Consider the following 21,515-nt stretch of genomic DNA (forward strand, 5'->3'; position numbering starts at 1 on the left):
GCATAGGCTTATCTACCGGGGGGGGGGGGGGGCAAAGTCTGTCATTTGCCCGCCCCACACTTTTGAAAGCGGCCACTTTCGGTTGCATGCTGCAGAAAGTCCAACAAATGTACAATTAAAGCTAAATTTTCTTTCTTAACCGAGAAAGAGATAAAGAAAGAGAGGAGACATAAGGGAAAGGCAGACTCACCGCATAAGTAATACTTTTGTTTACTACGCATCCTCTGCTTGGACAGCGAGGACTGTCTTTTCTGCCTTCTCGGGACACCCTGTATCGGACTTCGCGCGAGATTCACCATACACGTTCGCATTGCGGAGAACACCTGGTGCTGGCCAGTTCCCGCCGTAACAAATGTACAGTTCTTATTTTGACCGCTATATCCGTATTCGAATCAGCTTGCTACATTTAACCTGCGGCCGAGGGTGAGGTAAAAATAAAATATTATAATCAGCCACGCCCGACGATTGTGTGCCTTATGGCATGAAATCATTGGATTATCAAATGCTGGAACTATTTATCTTTATTCAGACAGCCTACATAGCGTTGCAATCTTAGTATCTTACTATCATCAAAGATCTAATCAAGCTCTTACGGGTGTAATTTTCGAATTTCATTGTGTTATCAAGACTCATCGTAGATATGTTCGGGCAAATGACATTGGTCTAAACTGCAGAGCCATTTCAATACCAACACAACACTGACTTGAACTTTTCTTAAAGGCACGTGTCATTTCTGACTTTGACAAATTTCATTGTCAGGCTGTTTCTAAATAGGAGCTGCACTGCTACGTGCTTCCCGGCAGGAAGAAAAACAGCAGATATTCCGTATTTTAAAAAAAATCAAGGACCCTTTTTGGTGACGTGTACAGAAAATTTGCATTCTGTAGGTTGCTTATGTGCTCTGAAAACAGTCACTGAACAGTCCCTTTCTACCAATTTTATTGCGTTATACATGCTATTTAGTTTTCTCCTCCGGTATTCTTAGTAATATATGCGGGGCACGGTATATATATTTATTCGAAGTACGAAGCAGTGTTCTTAGTGACCGGCGAGATATGTTTATTCTGTGTAGGTTCATTACAAGCTTTGTAGCAAGTTACCCGTTGAAGCTTTCCAGGGTGTCGTACAGCTCTAATCGAAATGTTTCCCAGGCTCCTAAAACAACAGCACGAGAGACGATCGAATTCGCGTGAAAAAATTTGTAGAATACTTAAGCTTCACCTTTAAGAGTGGAACGCGATAGCATTCAAAGAACCCTGATTGCTTCTCAAGCTTCTTGGCAACTGCACCTTATGTAACCACAATGATTGCCGGGAAACGCTGGCGCCGAACGCTGTGCCCCAAGGCGAGTATCTGGTAGAAACGCGGGCTCTTGCGTAGCCGATCTCCTGTTATTGGTTCGCAATTTTGAATTTCACTCTGGGAAAATCTAACATAAAAGGTATGGGTTGTCGGTGTTTCTTTTTTTTTTTTTTCAGGACATTTCCTGGAGGGCTGTCATGCTCAAAATTCTGAGGAATAAGTTTGTAAAGAATGAAACAGAAGGTACGAGGAACTTTGGTGATCGAAGAGCAATTGGGCATGCGCGGTCCGGAATGTTTTTCGCGAAAAGGCGGCCAACGCTGGACGCCGGCGTCGGATCTTCTGAGACACGGGGCCCTTGACGCAGTCGCATTGAACGAGAGAATTTTAAGCGCAACGCCTTGCGAAACATTCATTTTCCTGCTTTAAACGCAAATGTTGCAGATAGTTACTTTAACTGGACAACGCGTGGTCACAGCTAAAAAGCTTCCCAAAGCCTTCGCCGAGCATTTCAACCAACCAGGTCATAACATTGATGAACTTAAACTCTACATGTTACAGTCAAATTTTCGGTCTGAACGAGAAGGAAAGTACAGAGAATCATAATTTACCGATAAGTTCAAGACATTGCAACCAATAGGCATACACGTTTCAAACGGAGCTTTTGAATCTATTCGCTATGCTAAACTTCAAGCTGTAGGCAACAACACTTAGTTTGGTGACTTAATGTTGTTTTTTCCTTTTATTTATTTATTTATTTATTCCGTGTCAGTATTTTCTTTTAGTTTTTTTCTGCTTTTTTCTTCACGAGCACCGGTTTCTGCCGCTTCTTCTAATATCTCTTTCAGAGACGCGACAGCCTACGACCACCAGCGAAACAGGTAACACAGGGCTGCTGTGCACGCCGTTGACACGCCGGCTGACACACGGCCGTTGATGCGTGATTGACAGACGGCCGTGTCACTGGCCTTGCAGCACAGCACTGCTTTATTCTCATTTCGACACCCTCGCTGCTAACACTTTTCCCTCGTCGCCGCACCCACCCGCCTTACACCCTCTCCCCTTTAGAAGAACCCCACCTTTATATACATATACTGTGGCAAGGAAAGCATATGTTGCCATGAAGAAGACAAGTCCACTTGTGCAAACGTTGGTTCCTTTTTTCACATTGTTCTCGTTTTGCTCGTATGGTTCAGACACATATTTAACCTTCTGCAAGATTGCACGCTTGCACGTGCTTCCGTGAGTTTTGAATGTGTTTTCAGTCCCCATAAATTTCTGTAGCGCTTTGTTTTCCTTATTCTGAAACTTCTGCTCCCATTTAATACAGGAAAAGAAACAAAAGTGCGCATTCAGCCTAGAGGGTAAAATACACGGCCTCCGAGCGTGGGGTCGTAGGTTCGAAACTCACCACCGCGAACGTTTTTCCTCTGGAATTTATTTTGCTTTGTGCATGAATTTGTTTATACCGATTCGTCTTACGTGACGGACGGACGGCCGTACGAGTTTCCCCGTGCGGTAGGCATAGAACGCAATTAACAGAAGTAAAAGTGGTAGAAAACGTTGCTATCAGTAAGAGCCATATCCACGGTCATGAAGGGAGCAAGCTGAACTCCAGTGTGAGTAGCTCGCGTTGAACAGGAAACTTTTTAACAGCATGTGCGTTTCTCTCTCTCTCTCTCTCTGTCTCTGCGCGCGCGCGCGTTTGTGTGTGTGTGTGTGTGTGTGTGTGTGTGTGTGTGTGTGTGTGTGTGTGTGTGTGTGTGTGTGTGTGTGTGTGTGTGTGTGTGTGTGTGTGTGTGTGTGTGTGTGCGTGCGTGCGTGCGTGTGCGTGTCCTTCGGATGCTTAACCTAGCTCTAAGAGTGGCTCCTGTACGAAGAGACGTTAGTCGGTTAGCTGGCTGAACCCAGCATAGGGGCAGGGGTAACATTATACAAGTAGTCAGCCTGTCGAAGCGGTTAAGCCATCTAATCGCAGGGGAACATCATAAAGGAAACTTCCAGAAGATCAAAAACTGATTGGAGCCGTAGTGCTGGAGGGCAGTAGAAAGCACTACACCGTCTTGACCGATCACTTATCATCTTTGCAAATAAGCGTGAAAAATTATTGTATTCTACCTCCACTAACCTCTGGGACGGAAGCTTGGATGTTTTACCAAAGAAGCTAGAGAAGAAGTTGAGGACGGCGCAAAACACGATGTAACGGTGACTGATAACATGGCTAAATTCAGAGAGGGAGCTACTGGGACACAAGCTAAGGCCATTTACCAACTCACCCATTTTTCACGTCTGAAGAATGATAGTCGCATAACGTTAAGAGACAGGAATAAATTGGTCTGTCCTAGACAGCCAATAGTGTAGACAGCCGATAGTGTAGTTGACATTGATATAAAAAAATCGGCCGAGCCCCGTTTACATGGACAGGGTATAGAGAGACTATCGTTATCATTTACCGTGTCGCATTTACTGATATACAACTGTTTCGAGTAATGCGCATTTTCCTGCACAGCCAGCTAACGCCATATACAGTGGCATATTTGAAATTTAGCGCTCACTTCCAATAAGCGTGCTTATTGATGTCGCGTTGAGAAATGCACTGAAGGTACGTACCGTGTGTCGGGAGGTTCTCCTTCATTTGTCCAAGCAGAAAAATTTCCGCAACGTTTATTTTGCAGAAACTTGCCGTTTTCTATCATTATAATAAAATTTGACAACGTGCCCGCAGCTGTTGCCATGTCCAGTGGTAGCCAAGCGCAGCCGTCATGGCTTCTGTCTCTTCAAAGTGGACATGACTACGTTAACGGCGTGAGTCAAGCAACTTACTCGTGTTAATCTCATTTATCATTGACAAAGAAAATATTGTTTCGACGCGCAGTGTAGTCGCGTAATGTACTCACGAGTGAAAAGAAATCGCGTGCGGACTTCTCCGTAAGCCGCAATTTTTGTTTTGGTCTCCCGCAGCACGGCTGCGACCGCCGCTGGTTGGTTGGCTGGTTGTCATCCCGCAGCGAATGCCTTCGCAGAATTCCTGATACAATGCGCTTTCGTTTACATGTGCCAGGGAAATGCGCATCCTACACCTCAAACTAGGCGCATTTCATGCTATACGCCTCCCTAGCGAATTACCTCGTTTACATGAGACGCGATTCACTCGAAAGGTAATACGATCCGTTTCTGTCGCATTCATGTAAACGCGGCTATAGAGTTTGTCTGGCCTTGTTGTGCGCTAGCCGAACAGATAACCGGTGATCTGGGGGTGCAGTAGAATGGGTGTCAAGGGAAAGGAAGCACAGTCGCGTACTGCAGAATAAATTGATGCGATAAGATAAAGCATATGTGTAGGCACAAGATGGGAATCGGCTTACGCGAGACAACGTTTATTTGAGATCACTGGCCGAGGCTTTCGTCCTGCAAGCGGGCATATATGTGTTTATGATGACGGTGGTGGTGACCAGGTTGCTGATGATTGCTGATGATGTGAATGATCAGGGTCACGGCACATTACTAGTCACGGGACCATGAAACATCGTTAGGCATTGTTAGTGGGGCTGTTCCAGTGTTCCCGCATACCATAATGCCCTAAGAAACAGTCCGTCTAATACAGGTCGGCGGGAATCTGCGTACGACGATCTCTCGACGGCGCCCGCATCGCTGCATCAATCTTGCACCGCCGCCGCACAGTTCACTGCGTACACAGCCAGGTCACCTTCGTCGTCGACTGAGCGCCGTGCAGATCGGCCGTCGATACTGCGAACTCGCGCGCAGGATAAGTGCAATGCCACACGGGGCTTCCGCGTTTGGCGCCGATCGCACCCATCTAATCTCGACGCGTCTCGGAAATCTCGCCAGCGGTCAGGTATTTAGCAGCCAACAAAAAGTATTGAAATAATCAAGAATCGAAAGCGGTCAAAGCAAAGAGCTAGCCAAAAAAGGGAAAGCCCGAGTATTTTGGCGTAACGTAGGAGTCTACACAATCTTCTTCCTTTACATCTTCCTTTCTCGGTTTGTCACGAAGGTCGCCGCGAAGTGAAGTGAACGCGCCTTAGATGAAAAGCTTCGCAGGAAAGTAGCGTTTCTTTTCGCCATCCGGTACCGTCGCGCTCTCTTCGATCTTAATCGGCCCTTCGACGCCGTTCGGTGCGTGGTCACGGCTATCGCGGATGCCGGCGCACTTCGAGAAAGGTCGTGCGGCACTGGGTTAAGCGAGAGATAACTACATGTGGGACGATCGGCGCGCCGAGGCGAGCAAGCTTTCGTAGCGCCACGCGACCTCTGACGGCACCCTTGTGTGCGGATGTCCTTTGACAGCAAGGAGGGCTTTATTACAGCCGCGGTGCTCTGATCAAGGTAGTTCTGCGCTGGTTCCGCAATCCGTCCGGCCTGGTTGCTTAGTATGAACTCTCTCTCTCTCTCTCTCTCTCTCTCTCTCTCTCTCTCTCTCTCTCTCTTCATGCGGGTTCTATTTTATTGCTGTGCTTTGTGTCGTGTCTCGTTTTTCGCGAGGGCCCTCGGCCACGGCCCTTCAAGATATGTTATTTAATCGTTTACCTGCTCGTATTAAAAGCGCGTAAATACAAAAAAAAATATATCAGAATTGTTAGAATCAGTTTGAGCGTAGCATGAGCCGCAAGGAGAGCGGCCAGGGCTTTTCAGTAAGACAGCTTCAAACTCGGAACCACCATCTGAAAGAACCCGATCGCTGTATAGACCAGTGATACCATTTCACAAAGCCTTCTAATGAGTTGTTCGTTTTTGATAGCGGCAGAAGGGAAATTGGTGTAGTTGGCCGCGCTGTAGCTATCTAGCTTAGGTTCTCGACCCCTTAACGGTGGCCAGCTGAGGGGCATGACAGCAAAGGAGAGGAGGAGATAACATCAAAGAGCAAAGGAGGAGTAGCATGATAAAACTATATATGCTTACCTACAAGAACCAATTATGTCAACAGGGGCCGTACTACGTAAAACTATTTCATTCTCACTTTATTCCAATCTCCTGAAGTCAAATTTACGCAACAGCCGGCGCAAGCGTCGGGCGGTGACCCGCAGCGTTAACAGCCCAATCAAACGCTCCCTTCGTTTTTAGGAGGCCACTTTGGTTTGAAAGCAAATAGCATTGCTTGCCTACGTACGTTTTTCTTAATGAATTGGCTGACAAGAGGCGAGGCGTGCGCAGAAATAGAGAGGGTTTCTGTGGGGCCGAGCCAGCGCAGTGAAAGTAGATAAACGGATGAGGAAAGTGGGCGCCGGCATCTGCGATTGGTCCGCTTCACCTTGCGTAGCTTCGGTTGGCTGGTCGAAAGTCGCGATGGCGTGCAACGGAAGATTTAAAAAAAAACGATAAAATGGTTCCTCGGTGACGAAGAGTTGGCAGAGCAATGTCGTATACGTGCCGAAAGGGGTCGACAACGTTACACTGCCACTTCAAGTTTTTATTTATTTATTTATTTTTGTCCCTTCTCGCTGGCAGATACGAGTAGCCAGTGCCAGAGCTATCGGTGGGCAACCATCCTTTTATTCCTTTCGGAACGGGCCAGTGTCCGGCTATTCCGAAGAAAATTCAGTCTTTTTCGGCATATTAATGCATCTGAAATGCTTACACGTAACTTTGACGTAGTGAGTTCTAGCGGTTGTCTGACGTCTCGTGACAGACAGACGAAGTGAGCGCAGTCCGAAAATTTTTTACTAATTCCATAGGTCTCCTGGAGAAAGAGTAGTAGAATATTTTTTTTTACAGCGAAGCTGTCAACCGCTACTTTCCCCACTATTTTGTACGCGTCTAAAGAAAGATCACGAAGACAGTGCAAAGTGACACATGACAAACCACGGGATCATACAAGCCGGGCTTTCCAGAGAGGCTCCGAAAGGCGACAAGCTCCGATGATATTCCCAAAGATATTCGGCTATCCTGCAGCATTACAAATTTGAAATAAGGGTATACCCATTACCGCATCGCAGTGTAACCAGAGAAGAGACAGTTTCTCTGCGGCGTCTCCAAACAAGCTCCTATGTACACGGCATTATAATGCGTGGAATGCACCCGACCACACTTTCATACCTTTTCCTCTCCTGCGGGGTGCCGGACACCTTTTGTCATATGGTGATGGGGTGTCCTAACCTTGTTGAAATCAACATCTAAGAAGCTCAATCAGGAACTGAAAACAAAAGCACAGAAGAAAGCCGCCAGGAATCGCGGGATGCCATGCTCGCGACCCAGGACTTGGGAGTACCAGCGAAAGCGGGTGAACCAGGCCAGGAGAGCAGCAAGGGCCAATGGCTTCCTGGAGTGAAGAGGCCTTCCTCCTTGAGTGAAGAAAAGAACTGTTTCTCACTAATTCACATTATTAAATGTTCGCTCTCTCTCTCAAGCTTTAGCAAGTACTTGGTGGTACTTGGCAGTTTGTTTGTACTGTGCATAAACATTACGGTTGCTATTTAGCGATCGTGTGTCTTCCTTACTTTTTTTTTTTCACCATAGCATGCATCAAGCTACCCAAATTATCCTTCTGCTGACGCTTACTTTAAGCATGGGCCCCGCCATTTGTCGCCGTTACATAACCAACGTATCAAATTTGTGTGTGAAGAAGAAAAATTCACGTGGCCGCTAAGCACGTTTGCAGAACCATTTCATTCGTGCAAATCGGCCGTCGTGCTCACATATAACTTGAAGCTTCAACTCGTTCCGTGTGAATTCCTGTAAGTGTGTGGAACATTTTTGCGAACGTCTTCTAATTACTAGAACCCGTTTGGAATGAGAGAAAGAGTGACAAACACAAGAGATCAGCGCGAAGTACACAGCTGGACGCTAACACTTCTGCTGCTGAAGGGAGCGCAATTTCACGAAGATTAAATGAAAAGAAAAACACGTTCATTTACTTAAGTGTTAGGCGGCTGTTAATAAACTCCGGATGGTCGAAATTAATCCGAGACCTCCCCCCTCCCCCCCCTGGGGTGCCTCCTAATCCAATCGGAGCTACGGCATGTAACACCACAGAATTTATTTCACAGCTGTGACTCGAACTTGAAACTTCCCAACGTTCTTAGCCCGTAGCTTAAGAAAGAGAAACGAAAGAAAAGAGGAAGGCGCGGGGGGAGGGGGCACGTTCTAATGAACAAATCAGGGCCTTAGTATATCTATTGCGCAAATCTCCTTGATCGTTTCTGTCTTCATTAAAGCTTCTATCGCTCCGTCCATCGATCTTCATTTTCATCTATCTCCATCGATATCTTCCCTGCTTTTTCGCCTCTCATCACTACTCTAAACGTCTCTTCCATATCGCTACCGCTGATCATTGAATGCTCCTATGCGCCTTGAATCCTAGCGCTTCCTGAAGGTGGGCGTTTCTCACGAGTATCCATGGGTTTCTATCTTGGCACTCCGTTACGAGGTGCTGAGTCGTCTCAGGACGCTTGCTGAATCGTCTCCTGGCTTTTTCTTGCTTCAACATTTGTAGCACCGTATCAGGCATACAGCAGGGCAAAATATCTGCAGTTGTTTCCGTGAAGCCGTCTACCTCACAGAATTCTACTTAAAAAAAAAGAAGGAAAAAAGGAAAAATTTGCTAACTGCTCGGTCCCCTTTAATGCCCTCTGTCTATTTTCCTCTCATTTTCTTTTTTTTTTGAATGTGAGGCTGCTTTGCTTGGAACCAGGATGTTTTGAGCACACATCAGTGCTGGTTCGCTTTATCTACGCGTATTTGTCCTCAGCAGAATTCTCAGTTGCTTAATTCAGCGAACAGTTTTATAACTGCGCGAACAAACGACCACAGATAGAGAGCACACAAGGACAGGCGTAGTCCTTGTGTGCTCTCTTTCTGTGGTCGTTTGTTCGCGCAGTTATAAAACTGTTTGCTAATATGCACCAACTCGCCTAACAGCAAGTTGGTCTAAGCTTTACTGAGCACCTGTCTTACCTGGGATGACGATGGTAAAGAAAAGGAGGAGGAGGATACTTATGATGATGTTTATTGGCAACGCCTTCAAAACGAGGCGCGGTCAAAGAGCCGCATAACCTGCTTGATTTAATCAGGTTTTACTACATCTACCCTTATCTAGATTTCTGGCTAGCTGACCTCGGTCTTAGCTTTTGTATTTATAACCTCTGTTACTATACGGCACCACAGCCTACAGCTGCAATGACTACGGTTCTATCAGTCTTTTCTCTGCCTTTCTTTCTATAGCGCTTACGGCGCCTGTTGAGTTGCAAGCGAAGTAAACATCAATCAACTCGCCTACTTCTTCGCGTTATTACTGCCGTAGATAGAGTCCGTAGCTCATCTTAGCAGACAAGGATGACTACACTGACACACATCCGTACACTGGTGCATAAACTTTCATTCGAAGAAGAGCGCTCGTCCTGCCGAACTTTATACTTCCACTTCCTGCGCGCTGCGCATAATAAGCTTCGCGCTTGGCTCTCCCGCCTCATCACTACGTCACTGTTCGTCTCGCAGGCGTGTCCTTGCCGCGGACGCTGTCCCTGTCCGGCCGGCCGCTGCCCAACGCCCGCCAGGTGTCCAACGCCCTCTGGGACCTGCGAGCGGCACCCGGGGCCACCTACTCGCAGCGACACACGCACCTGGTCATGGCGTTCGGACAGCTCGTCGACCACGACCTGGCACTGACGCCCGACGCCAGAGGAGGTACGCGCGCCCGTCGCACGCCCGAGCGTCCGGCGTGCGTGGGACCCCCACTCGAACCACACGCGGCCCCCGCTTTCCGCGCAGTGGGCGCGACGCTCGAGCGTCGAACGTGCGTCTGCATTGGCAGACCGCTCCCGTAGCGCTTACGGTCGACCAGGGCAGGTATTCGGTAAGATTCCACCTAGCGGACACGTCCATTTCGTCTGCTGTCGAAGTTCTGATTGGCTGGGCTGGACTGCGCGTCCACTGCAAGGAGGAGCCACGGCCAATCAGCACTTCAGCAGCAGACGAAATGGGCATGTCGTACTACGTGGACTCTTACAGAATACGTCCCCTGGCCTACATTATCGCCGCGGCGAAAATAAAACACGTGCTGTATACTCACGAACAACGTTGCAAAAAAGGAATACCATAAAAGCTATACGCGGAGGACAAGGGCACGCGTGATAGCGGGCCCTAAAATCGACCCACAGTTTGATTCGACTTTGTTTCGTGGTTAACTGCCAGGAAATTTCATCCTTAAGTAGGTCATAAATAAGCAGCACGTAGTGCTAAAGCAATCTTTGCCAAGCTGGACGGCTGCTGACCGTCTAATTTTGTAACTGAGAGCTCTAACATGGCGCCTAAACGGAAAATTTCATTGCAGTTTAGGCTGGGGAACAGGCAACACAAATACCATATTTTCTGCAACAATTGTATTAAATTAAGAGGAATAAAATAAAAGAAAAAACCGCTCCCTGTTAAACTTGAACTTTAATTTTTCGCTTTCCTTCTTCCGAATCTTGGTCAATGCGAAGCTGTGGCAAGAAGACAGTTACGCCGTTTCCGCACCTGCTCCGAGTAACCTAAACACAACGAGCTGTCAAACCCTGCCGGACTACTTGGCGCAGTAACACAACACGTGCAGAAGTTACACCGCTGTAGCTTGCCTTTCGTAGTCACAGAAAGCTGTGAGGATGGTTGCGCAGGCTCTGTGGCAGCGGTGAGCCCCCAAGAAACTTCGTATCTCTGCAGACGGCTTTGCTGAGACACAATTGGGCTTTCTAGCACATTCAATGCGCAGAACGCTTTCTTTTTCATGTTTCTAGACAAAGTAAACACACATCATGCCTCATACACATGTATGCACAGTTTCCCGCGTATCTGATGTCCACAATAACTTAAAAGTTATATTTGGCTGCGGACAAATAATGAATAACATGCAGGCACGGATTCTGTATTGGGCTAAAGCTGTTTGTTTTTGTGAGTCCTAAGCAAACTAAAGCAGCAAAAAAACGGCCCACAGACGCATATGCAAGGAGATTGACCCGCTCGAACAGCCGGCAAAATTTAGCAACCTTTAATAACCTGCTAGCACCCCTAATTTTACTCCATAGTAATTCGTAATTTTATGAGTGAATTTTTCTCCGAAAACCGCAAGAAATTTTCACGCACATGAGCTGGACGCATATGGGTCGCGCGTCTTATATTTGAACGCATCTGGAATTTAACAGTCATAGTCGACTTCAGGACGAAGTACAAATATTTTTCATTATTTTCCACTGGGCTGCCAAATACATGCGAATTGATGTTTCCTATGCGTACAAGCACATGGCATGCCAAATCACTGTAGGGTTTGTGCTCCGAGCTTTCCGATGTATCCGCAGACTCGCCCAGCATTGTGGTATGACCTCAGCTGGCGAGGTGTTGCTCGTGTCCGTTTTGTAAGGCTGCGTGGTCTGGCAACGCCGGCTTGACAGTCAGTCACCCCTAAGTCTGCTTTCCATAATAATACATGCGGAGGCTCGGGAAATGTACGGACTGTTGTCAAATTCTAAAAATGACTAACCCGTCATTTCTTAGGATAAGGGTAAACTCGTCTAGTATAGGTACAGGTTCCAAAATAAATTTCCAGCATGAACCCATAATAACTAACTCAGTTTGACTTATACCGAAGCCCAATTTGTAGTTCAAAAAGCTTCGTTCTATGTTCTAATCTTTATCTGTGCAACAACTTTGCTTTGACGTCGATGCCAGGAGTTTGTGCCCATGCTTGTCTCAACATGTCCCTTTCTTCGTCTTCATCTGTGAGGCGTGCTAAATTTTAAAAATGATCCCCTCATTTCTGTCGAGCCCGATGGAACTGTGCGTTTCTGCGAGAAAAATAACATTTTTGGGGGCAAATTTATGGTACCTGCCGTGGTTGCTTAGTGGCTATGGTGTTGGAATGCTAAGCACGAGGTCGAGGGATTGAATCCCGGCCACGGCGGCCGCATTTCGACGGAGGCGAAATGCGAAAACACCCGTGTACTTAGATTTAGGTGTTTGTTAAAGAACCCCAGGGTGTCCAAATTTCCGGAGTCCCCCACTGCGACGAGCCTCGTAATCAGATCAAGATTTTGGCACGTAAAACTCCATAATTTAATTTTTGTTTTCAATTTAAAGTTAGTGAAGCATAATTTTATTTTTATTTATTTATTTTTTTATTTATTTATTTATTTATTTATTTATTTACAGTACCCTCACTGTAAGTATACATTGTAGAAAGGAGAGGCTACATAAAGGAGGTTAAAAATGAGATTATAGAGAAAACGCGCAGCATAAGTAACAATAAAAAATAATTATTAAAGAAAAAGTTATACATCCCCCAAACGTAGCTAAATGCTACAAAGCAAACCCATACTGGTTCCTCGAAAGAAAAGCTTCGCCGTTGAAGAAAAATTTGTCCTGGTCCAGGACACTGACCCGGAACCGTCGCCTTTCCGGGGCAGCCGCTCTACCATCCGAGCTAACCAGGCGGCTAGCAGATGGCAGGCGAAGTCGAATATATCAACAACTCAGAAGCATAGGCAAGAGTTTGACGTAATAGTCCTGCGAAAAACCCGCAAGGCGGAGAGAAGAAATTAGTAAAGTAAAAATTAGACATCCACCCAAACGTAGCTAAGTGCTACAAAGGACTGCTAGCCGCATGGTTAGCTCAGATGATAGAGCGGCTGCCCCGGAAAGGCGGTGGTCCCGGGCTCGAGTCCGGGACCCGGACGAATTCTGCTTCAACTTAGAAGCTTTTCTTTCGAAGAACCCGTACGGTTTTGCTTTGTAGCACTTATGTAAGTTTGGGTGGATGTCTCATATTTCCTTATTAATTTCTTTCTTTCGAGAAAATTGGCAATGATTTGGTGAAGGCTGTTGTGTCATCATAGGCTACAAATAGCGACCATGAAGTGTGCCTCGAATACGACGAAAGAACGTTTAAATCTTGGAATCGCCGTCAAGATAGCAATCCACTACGTAATTTGGCATTTCCAACTGTGTGTTTATGCAAAAAACAGCAGTTTATTCCTTATCAAACACAAGTGAAGAGTCAGTTTGTCGATGCACATGCAGATGATGCTTCTGGCATCTAACAATTCCATGGTATATAAATGCTATGGTCGCCTTTGACGAAAATAGGTCCTCCTATCGAAACGTTGGCCAACTTTCTGAGGCACCTTATCCCTGTTTACAAACTTTATACCCCATGGTAAGTACCATGGTATTTAAACCTGAAATCGGTCTTTCACGTTCTCAAAACAGTAATAGGAGCACACTTGGAAAGTAATTATGTAACTGAGCTGGTCTTTGTATCTCAAGAAGATATACCGGCTTTTATGTAGTTATATGCCTACACATAAAACAATTATGTTTGTCATTATTTTACACTTGAAATGCTTATTGCCAAATTTCCAACATCATAAGAAATCTATAAATAAATAAAACCGCAGTATGTAAAAGAATATCACTTTGGGTCAGATCGAAGACGAGTGAGAGTCATTCCATTTCATCATAGGTTATCGCATCGTTGCAGGGAGATTAGTGTAATGATCGACAGGCGCGAAAAGTTCTCTAGTTTCGCCCTAAGGAATTTTCGAATCTCTCGAAGCCAATGGCATACGGTGGCATTACATAGTTGCACTATATATACGGGGTGTCCCTGCCACCATACATCGCGTTTCCAAAAAGACGGGCCATTCTACGCAAAAATAACCAAACTCAAACTGTTCACAGTCGAATAGGCCTTGTTGTTGATGTCATTCAATTTAATAATAATTGCAATCAGCTCATTTTTAATTACTGCTCTGAATGACGTGCTGTAAATTAATAATTTGTAGAAAACTGACATAAGATTGGCATGTTTTAAGCCAGGCACTTATTGCGCGTTTATTTCTTCCACCTTATAAAGAAAGCCCGCGAAAAAAGGAAAAATACCCCATGACTAACCGTCCGTAAGCATCAAAAAGCAGCGTTGAAGCAGAAGACCGATGCGCTTCCTCGCATATTTTGAGAGCGCATATCTGGAACCTGGTATCATTCACAGAATTTTTTATAGGTGGATCTTCTTTCCGAGCTCACCGGCTACAATTCATAATTACAGCACGTGCGCCAATGTGTTTAGTTAATAAATCCGCGGACCCTACGCACACCGGTGAATGGGTGATAAGAGAAACCTTTCCCAATGTTTACTAATACTTCTTTAGTTCTCCTCCGTCTTCTCCTAGGGTTCGGCTTACTTATTCGTGCATCGATCCAGTGACACATACCTATTCTAGGAGACTGATGGAGAGAGAGAGAGAGAGAGCGATAATATTTAATGGCAGGAAGGTGGAGAGGTAGGCCTCAGTGAAGTGCCTCGAGCCTGCTACTCCACGCTGAGGAAGGGGTTCGGGAAAATAACAAATATAGGATATGACGAGGAAAGGGGGTCGTGGTGTATCGAATATGGTGATGATGAGGGCTCCACAGCATACGGTTTCTGTGCAACGCGTAGGTGTACAGTTCACAGCACAGCACAGTCACCTTCGCGGGCAGAAGTCGAAGTTACTGCAGTGTAGCCAGGAGACCGTCCATACCTTTCATGATTTTTGCCGATGTTAGCGCCACTGGCGCATTTAAACGAGACAGTAGCAGCTGCAGGGCGTCGATTATTTGTCACAGCATTGCTCTGAGAGGTTGGTGGAGAATTTTCGCGCAACCAGTACCATCGGCCCAGTTGCACATACTGAGAAACCCAAGTTGCTGTTTCTTTCCGGTACATTACCCAGTGGCACTTAACCAGTGGCCCAAGTGCATAACTGGCAAGACAGCAGCAGACAAGCAACGAGAAATCACAGGAAAGCGAAGAGACCTTCGCTTCACAAAAACTCCCTACATGCGGGGCTTGAAACATCATAAGAAACAGCGCGCGCTTCTTCGTATACTGCTTGTAAGGAAAATCACGCCTTTAAATTCCGTCGAACGGTCACTTACCCACTCGCCAAACCCTCTCGTATACTTACGTTCCAGATGCAAAGCTCGTCCGCGCCTGCCAAAGGCTAAGGGCTGGCCGTTGGTTACGCAAAGGAAACCGGCCCGAGGCAGGCTTTGGGCGCTTGCTCAACGTCGTTTGTGCCCGATTCCGAGGCGCGGTGTCGCAACTACCTTTTATAGGCGCCACGCGTCGCCCTGCTCCACGCTGTCGTGCGCGAGAAGCTTAGCGGGCTCGAAGAAGTGCCGCAATCCTCGCGGGGCCGTCGCCGACCGGCTCGCGGCCCGCGCGCGCAGTTCGCGAATGCCGCACGCGTCCGAAATCCACCGCCTCCCGTCGAGGTGGAATGCGGCCCGTTGCTCGCGACGTGCGACTCTTACGGCATACACACGGGATACGATGACGGACGATGCGATGGACACGTGGCGCGGCTGTGCGTGGAGAACGTCTACGACAAAGAACGTCCGCGCTGTTTCGTGCAGATCGCTCCGAGAGCCCAACCAATTTTCAGCCTGCCAGAAGAAGGCCATGGACCCGTTGTTTTTCGGATAATAATTGAAGTGTGTGAAAAAAAAGAACTAAGAGAGCGAACAGATGTCGCTGCTGTTTGATGTTATGAAGAATTTAAAGGAAACTGTTTAATGGAATTCACGTAGATGGTGGCACAATATTGCCGTGTATTGGCATTTGCAAGAAATCTTGAGAGTGATTCACATGTATGCCAAAAAAGAGACCCGAACAACGAATATAGCTCCAGCGGCTGTCAAAAATTCGCATAAAAAATGGCACTGATCTACTTTTCAGTCTTTTTCTCTCTACCTCTCACCTTTTCTATTTCTTTCTATCACTTTTTTCTTTCTTTACAGGCGCAATATTTTCATGCGACAGAAACGCTTCAATCTACGGGATTCGAGGCGGTCGAGCGGCTGAGCTGTTTAATATAAATTTCCAAGTAGTAAACGAAAAAAAAACGCAACACAATGATAATTATCCGGTGTCCTTCCTTTGTACTTGTTTCGTTCACGCTATTTTGATTCTTTTCAGAACATGCGGTAAGAAAATTGGTGCGAGCAGTAGCAGACTGGCACCTTATTACGGCAACGCGGTTTTCGGAGCGCATTATAAATGTAGCAGGTGGTATTACCGTAGACATATATTTCGCACGCATTTTCCTCGTCGGTCGTGCAGCCACTTTTCAAGCGCGAGCCACTTCCACCTTTTGTGGGGAGCGAGCAAAGTGAGTGCCCCTCGTCATGCTTCTTTAAATGCGTGAGCATTCACATGCCTAACCAACGGGGAAAGCCGTCCGTCCATCCGTCCGTCACGTAAGACGATCGCTTTCAACATAGGGCCGGCCACAGCGAATCCACCTTCGTGCGGCCTCTCGCTTTTACGTGAACTGAGCGGCGAGGACACAGCGCGCACGAAGCTATCCGCACTCGGAGCGCACTGTCCACATCGCAGATCGCTTTCAAGATAAAGCGCGCGCGGCCGCGTCATGCGCAGTCGCCGCCGTAGTGCAGTTGATCATACTTGATAACGGTTCGACGCGGATGACTAAGGCGCTGAAGAGCGATAACTGCTCACAATGAGCAGAACGTCATCAGCGTACCTGGCGGCGTCACCTGCAGTGGTTTGCTTGCGTCAATTCACCTTGCGCCGCCATCCGCAGCAGTTTGTGTCGCCACAGCGCTGTCATTTATACTGGTCGGACCGAGTTTCGTAACATTGGTAATGACACCGGGCTGCGTGGAGATGAGCCAGTCGCACAATGCTTACGCATACTTCGACAACTCCCAGAGGAGTTTCTGCGTGATTTTTTGTCCGTGTGTTCGTTTGTCAGGTTCTCGAGATGATCGAGGGCCTCCGAAGGACACCTGACCTTGAGGTTGCGGAACGCTGACACATATTTGGCCATAAAAAAGAAAAAAAACAAAAAGAAACAAACATCATGACAAGTAAAGGAAGGGGGCGCCGAATGTGTTCTTCATTCACTGCATGGACAAGTACCTGCTAACGCTACACATAAGATAGAATAGCGTGGCTATATACGGTGCGTTTACGCAATATCAGTCACTTGTTCGATTGATTTTCCTTCTATGTCGAGTCTGCAGCTCCACTCGTGCTCGCTACTCGAGGGACAGGCCGGAGTCGAGGAGAAGTGGCCAGAAGTCAGGTGCTGAGAGCGATCCACTTGACACTAACGAGAGTTATGTGCTATCTTTGTGTTTCAGGCTGTTTTATGAGACACTTTTTGCGAGAGTACGCGACTTGACAATATCTCTCCTACTTATGCGACTTGAATTTTGGATTAAGAGTGCTCCACTTATTGAATGTTAAGCATTTATTGACCTATGGTTGCAGCCAAGGTCAAACGCGAGGCTGTCCGAGCAGTTTGTCGCCGATGCGCACGTAGGCGCTTGCTGGCCGTTATTGGCTCGGCTCCTCTCGTCTACACGCGCATGCGCGCTCTCCCCCCTCCCCGCTCCACTCGCCGGTACCGGTATGCGGGCCACGAATGGCCGCGGCTCAGTGGCGCCCTGCAATGAGCCCCGCAAACTTCGAGACTCTGCTAAGGGACTCCCCCCGTAATCCTGCAGCCAGCATTCACTAAGAGATGCGCGCAAAGTTCATAGAAATCAATAGACACTTCGTGACTTCAGACAGACGCTGTTCTTAGCGCAATCTATTTGCCAGCGCGACAAGCGAAACACAGTCGAATCGCAAGCCCTCAGTGAGTACCTGTCTGACTGAGTACCATGCGATCCTTGATGAATCCAACATAGAGGGTGTGCGTCACTCAGAGCAACACGAACGAATGAACGGACGAATGAATGAATGAATGAATGAATGAATGAATGAATGAATGAATGAATGAATGAAGCGTTCGTTAATACAAAACTACCTCTATGGCCTAAAAGAGGTGGGTATGGGAACAAAGGCGAGGAAGAGGAGATACAACGAGAGAATCTGCGGCTGATAAAAAACAAATCAGATTACGGCGCTCTGATCGCGGCCACGGCGCATCAAGGCACTACAAGTGACTGCGCATAGCTCGGAGCAGTAGGGGAGTGCACGAGATGATCCCGATAGGAATCGTTCTTCGGCAGCTCACACTGCAAGTACTACGAGCGCAAAGCGGCTGTGTCGTATGGTGATTGGAATATTGCGCTTGCAAACGCGTAATCGTTTGTACACGCACAAACACACGCGCGAGCAAGCCTTAATTGCTTGCCTCAGCCAGAGAAAATGATCTGAGCACCCTACGTAACTGGGAACTACTCTATTTTCACAAGACGTGGTAAAAATGACGAGAACAAGATATTTTTCGACTGCTGTTTAGATCGCTTCTTTTTTTTTTTTGGTACTGATGAGAGAGAAGTGCATCTGCCTGCCTTACGGCTTTCTTTTGTGTATATGCAATGAGCACTTCTCTATTCAAACGGGTGTACTTCTGTAGTTTTGAAGACGGACTTCAAGAGAGACCGCTTGCAACATTCGAGCCAAAGCCTGCGCCTCGATAATTGCTTTCGAAACACCTTGCCGCTATACCTTCAGGCTTTCGCCCTTTGTACAGCATCGCGCCACGCTTCGACCTCGTCTGCGCCCGACTCTTCGCGCAGTTTCAAGACCACCTGGATTCAAGACCAACGGGCCACGTGGCAATGAAGCCCGATTTGGCAGCGCTTCAAGCTACGCCTAAACGGCTTCGCCTAGACTCTCTCCCCTCGTCCTCATCTTTTACACACTCTCTCTCACTCTTTCAACGCCTTCCTCCTCGCGCCCTTAGCCCTTGCGACCGGGCCGGAAGCGATCGCACCGAGTTCGCCTACCAGGCATGAACAGTGCGTGACCTTAGGCAACTCGCATTGCAGCAGTGCGCTCCTGTGTACAAAACACTTATCGTCTGCCGAGATCTGGCGGTACACGTCCGCTGTCTGAAGGGCGAGCATATGTACGCGCGGTGTTCCCGCGAATAATGTCGTTTCACCTTCGGGCGTCTGTTGAAATTTCGCGGTCCGTCGGCAGCGAGGATCTCGTCCTATCAGCTAGCGGATGTTTGCATTAAAGAAACTGATAACCAACGCGAATGCGTCGGGAGAAGTTTATGGAAATGAGATGACCGTGATTGCAGTGACAGGAATCCAGCAGGCCGTTCGCGATTTAAGTAGGAATCATACTTTTAAACTGCCGAAGGAAATCACAAGCGTCATTAAGGGACGATGCCTGGCGGTGAAATCTTGGTACTTAGGATGTATTGTGTGAGATTACTGTACGTAAATCGACTATTCTTAAGTATAGCATACTTATTCCTTAAAATTTCATTTGTTATACTATTAGACACTTGCGCTTTCTTCTTGCTCTCGTTTCGTTTTCGAGCCGATTGGTTTTGGTTTGGCAGGTTTTGAATCACAGCAACATCGACTTGATAAACAAAATAATACCTTCCCACAGCTACGGCCGCACTTTTCGTCTGGCTCCCTCTAATGCCGGCGTATAATCGCTATCGCGCTCACCTATAACCGTTTTCAGCATGCTTCGTACATGATACATACACAATACACGCATAATGTACACCCCTAACTAAAGTGTACGGACCCCATGGTGACCGAAAAAAAAAAGAATTTCTTCGTCATTAAGATGCATAAACTGAAATTGACGAGTACACTGGTAATTTCTCAATGCCAAGTTTGAACTGCAGTCTTTAACTTCAAGTTTCATTCACAGGTTCGTATGCTTTAGCTCACGGGTGAACACATGTTTATGCACAAAATGTCGAACAGGTTCAAGTATATGACTATTGGATGAAGAAAAAGAAAGGATAAAAAGATGAAAAGAATGAAGAAAACGCCTTACCATAGCAAAAATACCATACCGAAGTTATCTTACCATGCCATACCAATACTATAGATATAATACGAATACCATTCCAAATGCCATGCCATAACAACAAAGTAGATGTAAGCATGAAATGGCAACCGGCAAAGCAGATTGGTTGGAGATGATACAAGCCACAATCTGTTTTTATTATTCAAATCAAAATAAAAGAAAGAGATGCAGTAGCCCTATAATGGTGACGGCTACACCCTTCCTCGTAGAATATATATATATATATATATATATATATATATATATATTGACGCAGCAGTTGTCGCGAAGAGTTTATTCCAAGTCGACGATGCGGCGAGCCGACCACGCTCGCAACACGGATCGCACTCGAGAGCCAGACCCACAAGTGATGATGAAGAAGAACCCCATATGAACCCCACATGATAATGATCATGTACAGATGACAATAGCTTATAAATGGCCACACTAATGTCCCCTCGCGCGAGAGCGGCCATCCTGGCCGCAATTCAAAGGGGCGGCGAACGCCTCGTGAAAGGCTTCATACGGGAAACGTGGGCAACCTCAGCGGCGCGGCAGCGGCCGTTATTTGGAACAATAACTGGTACCACGTGATAGTGAGTGAGTGAATAAACTTTATTGTAGGTCCGGCGAGGACGCGAACTCGTCGCGCACCCGGCTAGTCCCACGTCGGGACCGGCAGGTCTAGCCCACCGGCCCGGTCGCGGGCACGCCGGACGGCCAGGATTTGCTTTTCTAGAGCGGGGCTACGCAAAAGCGAGTCCCACTCCTCCTTGATGAACTTGCGGTATGTCGACCCGCACTCCCAGAGCATGTGAGGTAGAGTGGAGGTCTGGCCGCACGCCCAAGCGAAACGGCGTGCGCCCTATTCAACTTGGGGTGAGGGGGTGGAAAGACCCTTCTTGACATGAAGAAATATTTAATAATCTCGTTGTGAGTAGCGGGAGCGTCCCTGTGACCATAGAGAGGAGGGGAGTCAGTGCTCCTTATAGAGGAAGCGCGGTCGGTGACGTCACGCACAGCCTCGTGGGCAGACTCATTGAGGTTCGGGGGACCACCCTCGACCGATCCTACGTGAGCGGGAAACCAGTGAATTGAATGGTTTGTGAGAGCATGTGGACTCGAGCCGCTAAGAAGACGAAGAGCTTCCTTGGAGATGCAACCCTTTTGAAAAGCCCTAACTGCCGTTTTGGAATCGCTATAGATTTCGGACCCACGACTGTCTAGCGGGGCGAGGGCGATGGCGACTTGCTCGGCGACTCCGGGGTCTGAAGTGCGAATCGAGGCGCTATTGGAAATGTTTCCGCTCGAGTCGACCACAACGACGGCAAAGGTGTTCCCATCGCTGTACTCCGCAGCGTCGACGAAGCTTGCGCTAATGTCGTGTCGCTTGATCTGTTTGAGGATGGCTGCTGCTCTGGCCTTGCGTCTGCCCTCGTTGTGG

The 21,515-nt window shown here is 47.3% G+C and overlaps 1 protein-coding gene across 1 annotated transcript in view; it reads left to right on the top strand.

The window, feature by feature from the left end:
• Positions 1 to 21,515, top strand: part of LOC142592592 (chorion peroxidase-like) — a 154,084-nt gene that overhangs the window by 46,401 nt on the left and 86,168 nt on the right. Inside the window, exon 2 of the mRNA XM_075704126.1 lies at positions 9,754 to 9,942. Within this exon, the coding sequence (XP_075560241.1) occupies positions 9,885 to 9,942 (58 nt within the window). The 5' untranslated portion in view covers positions 9,754 to 9,884. The remainder of the gene's footprint in view (positions 1 to 9,753; positions 9,943 to 21,515) is intronic.

The sequence above is a fragment of the Dermacentor variabilis genome, chromosome 9 (genome assembly GCF_050947875.1).
Source record: "Dermacentor variabilis isolate Ectoservices chromosome 9, ASM5094787v1, whole genome shotgun sequence".
In the NCBI taxonomy this organism is placed as follows: Eukaryota; Metazoa; Arthropoda; class Arachnida; order Ixodida; family Ixodidae; genus Dermacentor; species Dermacentor variabilis.